Source organism: Piliocolobus tephrosceles, unplaced genomic scaffold, assembly GCF_002776525.5.
Source record: "Piliocolobus tephrosceles isolate RC106 unplaced genomic scaffold, ASM277652v3 unscaffolded_42325, whole genome shotgun sequence".
In the NCBI taxonomy this organism is placed as follows: Eukaryota; Metazoa; Chordata; class Mammalia; order Primates; family Cercopithecidae; genus Piliocolobus; species Piliocolobus tephrosceles.
Window position 1 is genome coordinate 3,522 of NW_022326894.1, and position 5,297 is coordinate 8,818.

Genomic DNA, 5,297 nt, shown 5'->3' on the forward strand with positions numbered 1-5,297 from the left:
GTTAGCCAGGATGGTCTCGATCTCCTGACCTCGTGATCCGCCTGTCTTGGCCTCCCAAAGTGCTGGGATTACAGGCTTGAGCCACCGCGCCCGGCCACACTGGGGGCTTCTTAATAAGTTAGGGATGTTTTTTATATTAGAAATTCTTGGTATATGGAGTTGAAGTTTTTGTTTGTTTTTTGAGACAGAGTCTCGCTGCTCTGTCGCCCAGGCTGGAGTGCAGTGGTGCCATCTCGGCTGACTGCAAGCTCCGCCTCCTGGGTTCAAGCGATTCTCCTGCCTCAGCTTCCCGAGTAACTGGGACTACAGGCTCTTGCCGCCACACCCGGCTAATTATTATTATTTTTTTTAGTAGAGACAGGGTTTCACCGTGTTAGCCAGGATGGTCTCGATCTCCTGATCTCATGATCCGCCTGCCTCGGCCTCCCAAAGTGCGGGATTACAGGCGTGAGCCACCGCGCCCAGCCCGGAGGTGAAGTTTTTGATTAGGGCATTAGGATGAAATTCTTGGTGTTTGAGGTTGGGAACCTTGTGTTGTCTTGAGATTCTTAGGGTAGTGGGAGACTCTGGGCACTCGTTATGTGAAACCACAAAATTGACGGCATAATGGAAGATTCTTGGTGCATTGAGAGGAACTGGGGTATTTTGGGGTGCAGTCTTTGGTGTGTTGGGGAATGGTTAGTACTGGCTGCGGGTATATGTGTAGGTAGCACATAGAAGACTTCTGAGTGTATCTTAGGGGATGCCTGGACAGTGGAGTGAGTGTTGGGCTGGAAGAATTCCTGTGGATGGTGTAAGAGGAGATGGACTCAGGCTTTCAGGTCTCCAGAGCCAAAAGGGCTGTGGAGTCAGCTCAGGCAGGGCAGGGCAGGCCAGGGCTCACTTGATCTCCTTGTTGATGGCCTCCAGCTGCTCCTGAAGCATGATGGCCAGCGTCTGCACGTCAGCCTGCCCACTGGGGGACAGCAGCTCGGCCCCAAACATCCCCTCTGTCTCCTCCTCATCTGAGCCGTCCAGCTCCCCAGGGAATGGGGGTGGTATGGAGCCCGCAGGGGCAGACCGCTCCCAATCCTGTCCCTGTGTGGGGACAGAGCGACATCAGGTGGGTGGGGGCCGAGGTTGGCACTGGGTCTTGGCTCATGATCCTGACCTTTCCTAATCTCACTGATGCTTTTCCCAGCCCAGCTTTATTTCTTTGTTTTTTAATTTTTTCTTGAGACAGTGTCTCTCTCTGTCGCCCAGGCTGGAGTACAGTGGCGCAATCTCGGGTTACTGCAACCTCTGCCTCCCAGGTTCGAATGATTCTTCTGCCTGTCTCCTCAGTAGCTGGGATTACAGGTGCCCGCTACCACGCCCGGCTAATTTTTGCATTTTTCCTAGAGACGCTATTTTGGCAAGGCTGCTCTCAAACTCCTGACCTCAAGTGATCTGCCTGCCTCGGTGCCAGCAAGTGTTGGGATTACAGGCATGGACACCCCTGCCCGGCCTCCAACTTCTTCTCTTGACAGGTCCCTGTCCTTGATCCCTCCCCGAACCCTCTCCAAGCCACGCCCACAGCCATGACTCCATTCCTGCCCCTGATTCCCATGACTCAGCTGGCTCACCTAACCCCGCCTACTCTGGGATTCCATATGCCCCTCCCAGTCCCATCATCATTATTTTCAGGTTCTCACCAGGTGGCAGGACATCCACAGGAGACATCCAGGCAAGAGGGTTGCAGGGAAGGAGAGAAGAAAGGGTGAGTGGGTGAGTCCAGGAGATCCTGCCCCTCAACTCAGCTTCCTCCCAGAGTCCCACGGATTTAGCTCCACTTCCTACTGCTGCCCACCCAAGCCCTGCTCAGTCCAGGCTCCAGAGGCAGCTGCTGACCTTGGAGGGCTCCTCCTTGACCCCCGACCAGCGGCCCCTCTTGCCTGCCCGACCACTGCCAGCCACATAGGGATCCAGGTGGGCACCAGAAGGTAATGTGGGTGCCTGAGAGTAACGGAGCTCCAGGGCACTGCCAGGAAGAGACCTGTGGGCGTGAGGAAAGCAGTCAGGGACCAAGGGGTCAGGAAAAGGGCACAGAGGTAAGGGGTCACAGAGACAGACCTAGGGCCAGGGCCCTGAAGTCAGGGTCAAGGAGCCAGGCCTGGTGACTCAGGCCTGTAATCCCAGCACTTTGGGAGGCCGAGGTGGGCAGATCACTTGAGGTCAAGAGTTCGAGACCAGGCCAACATGGTGAAGCCCCGTCTCTACTAAAACTTTAAAAATTATGGCCGGCATGGTGAAGCCCCGTCTCTACTAAAACTTTAAAAATTATGGCCAGTGCGGTGGCTCACTCCTGTAATCCCAGCCCTTTGGCAGGCCGAGGCGGGCGGATCACCTGAGGTCAGGAGTTCGAGACCAGCCTGACCAACATAGTGAAACCCTGTCTCTATTAAAAATACAAAAATTAGCTGGGCATGGTGGTGCCTGCCTGTAATCCCAGCTACTTGGAAGGCTGAGGCAGGAGAATCACTTGAACCTGGGAGGCGGAGGTTGCAGTGAGCCAAGATAGCACCACTGCACTCCAGCCTGGGCAACAAGAGCGAAACTGCATCTCAAAAAAAAAAAAAATTAGCTGGACATGGTGGTAGGTTCCTGTAATCCCTGCCACTCTGGAGGCTGAGGCAGGAGAATCACTTGAACCGGGGAGGCAGAGGTTGCAGTGAGCTGAGATCGTGCCACTGCACTCTAGCCCGGGCAACAGAGTGAGACTCTGTCTCAAAAGAAAGAAAAAGCAAATAAATAAAGTCAGGGTAAAAAAACCAGAGGGGGCTAAGCGCGGTGCCTCACATCTGTAATTCCAGCACTTTGGGAGGCCAAGGCGGGAGGATCACTTGAGGTCTGGGGTTCCAGACCAGCCTGGCCAACATGGCAAAACCCCGTCTCCACTAAAACTACAAAAATTAGCCGGCTGTGGTGGCGTACGCCTGTAGTCCCCTACTCCGGTGGTTGAGGGACGAGAATTGCTTGAACTCAGGAGGTGGAGGTTGCAGTGAGCCAGAATCGTGCCACTGCATTCCAGCCTGGGTGACAGAGTAAGACTCTGTCTCAAAAAAACAAACAAAAAACAAACAAACAAACAAAAAACCAGAGGGATCAGTAGAAGTTTTGGGAGGATAGGAAGTGGGGATTAGAAGGGAGGAGCTTGGCCAACAGGGCTCCATGGTGGAGGCAGGGCAGGAGGGCTGCTGTCACCTGGAGTAGGAGGATGGTGGCCTCCCCCGCAGCTGGTCGATCTCCATCTGCATCCGCTCCATTTCGGCCAAGAGCTGCTCCTGGGGGCCGGTGTTGGAGGTGTCGGGTTAGAATCTGCTCCACCCAGGAGGAACAGACCCTGCCAGACTTGCGGATCCTAGCCTCAGCAAACACTGCCCCAACCTCCTCCTCCTGTCCCCTCAGGGCCCCCTACCTTGTTTAGCAGCAGCTCATCCTGAAGCTTCTTCATGTTGGCTATCTCCTCGCTCAGGGAGTTCTGTGGAGACAGAGGTGAAGTGAGGGAGTGGGACCTGAGAGGGGCACGCCCGTGGGGCTGCAGGCAGCTCCCAATGCACACAGACAGGCCTGAGGGGACCCAGGAGGAATGAGATGGACAAATGGTGAGTTTCGGGGGAGCAGGGACAACGATGTTTCTGGGGAGAGAAGCCCCGGGATGCAACACCCTGTGCAATCTCAGAGGGTTCAGGGTTTGGGGGTCCATGAGGTTGGAGGCTTTGGGCAAAGTCAAGGACTTGAGGCATGGGTGCCCCAGAATTCGGCTCTTGGAACGTCTAGAATAGGTGAAAAAGCGGGTCTGGGCAATACAGCAGAGAAGGCTGCCCAACTCAGGATGCCGCGGTTTAGGGAAGCCTCCGATAACAGATCTGAGAGAAAGGCCTGGGCCTCAGGATTCCAGCAAGAGGTAGTCCCAGAATTCCGCGTCCCGCAGTCCTGGATGGGGGGCGCACCTTCTCCTCCAGCGCCCCCATGCGCTCCTTGAGGTGAAGCTGTAAGCGCTCGTTGGACTCGCTTAGCAGCTTGTCCACCGTCTCCGACAGCCGCTTATTGTGGTCATCGTTCATCTTCTCCCGCTGCCGGGCCTGTGCAAAGCAGAGCGGGGCGGGCGTGTTCAAGCCCACCCTGCCCAGACCACCACCCTTGATCTAAGCCCCGCCCCCGGGCTCCCAGCCTCCTCATTAAGCTCCGCCCCAGCCTCGAAGCCCCACCCTCTGTGCTGTCTTCCACCCCCTCACCCGCTGCAGCTCTTGATTCTTCTCTTCCAGCTGGGCCTCCAGCTGCCGAAGCCGCTCCTCGAAATTCCCATGACGTTCCTCAGCCTAGAGGATGGAACTCATGGCGTGTGACTTACCCTTCCAGGATCAGTCAGGCTCCGAACCCCACCTCCTCCAAGGTTGAGCGCCAGGCCCCGCCCCCACAGCGCCAGGCTCCTCCCCTGCAGCTATGAGTCAGGCCCCGCCCCTGCGCCTAGTCCACTTTTTCAGGACCTATTCCTTTCCTCTCAGGCCACCCGTCCTTTCAGTCCAGGCTACAGAACCCCGCTCCCATCCGTCCTACGTGCAAACCTCCAGGCCCTCCTCATTCCAAGTGCTGTCCCTTTCCCAGCCCCTAGGCCTCACACTTTCCCCCAAATCCAGGGTTCTGACCTCGCTCCTACCTCTCCAGATCTGCGACCCTGCCTCCTCTAAGCCCCACGCCTTCCCCACGCAAGGTCGCGACCCAAGTCCTCCCCGCACCTTGTTGAGCGCCGCCACGCGCTGCGCTAGCTGCGCCTCTATCTCGGGCAAGGTCTCCGCCTTCTGCAGCGTCTGCTGCAGCTTCTGCTTGGCATCGTCCAACCACTCGGCCAGCTGACGGCTCTTCTCTTCACTCTGGGGGAGGGAGAGGCGCGGGAGGGGACGGGCTGCGTCACCTGGGCCCCGGTGCCGCCCCATTGTCCCTCCCGGGCTGCGCCCCCACCTGCCGATACAGTGACTCCTTGCTAGCTAACTCGTTCTCCAGTTTGTCGTTGGCGTCGTGCAGAGACGTGGCCTCGCGCTGGGCGCTCAGGTAGCGCTTCTCCAGCGTCGTAATCCGCTCCTCCATATCTTCCCTCTGCGCCAGCGCCTGCGGAGGTGGCAAAGGGCCCTGTGGACTGCGAGCCCCTGGGGAAGCGAATGGGGCATCCCCTTGTTTCCTGGTAAACAAAGTGCCCTGACACAGGAGTCAGAATGGTGGTATCACACCTGCTAAGAGCTCCCAGGACTAGCCCATCCTTTTTTTTTTTTTTTTTTTTT

General features: G+C 57.0%; 1 protein-coding gene across 1 annotated transcript in view; it reads right to left on the reverse strand.

Moving 5' to 3' along the window:
- LOC111520060 (liprin-alpha-3) overlaps positions 1-5,297 on the reverse strand; it is a 13,948-nt gene that overhangs the window by 3,423 nt on the left and 5,228 nt on the right. Inside the window, exons 7-14 of the mRNA XM_026453113.1 lie at positions 4,981-5,127; positions 4,758-4,892; positions 4,257-4,340; positions 3,972-4,103; positions 3,437-3,499; positions 3,223-3,302; positions 1,870-2,014; positions 884-1,071 (exon numbers count right to left, since the gene is read on the reverse strand). Of these exons, the coding sequence (XP_026308898.1) occupies positions 884-1,071; positions 1,870-2,014; positions 3,223-3,302; positions 3,437-3,499; positions 3,972-4,103; positions 4,257-4,340; positions 4,758-4,892; positions 4,981-5,127 (974 nt within the window). The remainder of the gene's footprint in view (positions 1-883; positions 1,072-1,869; positions 2,015-3,222; positions 3,303-3,436; positions 3,500-3,971; positions 4,104-4,256; positions 4,341-4,757; positions 4,893-4,980; positions 5,128-5,297) is intronic.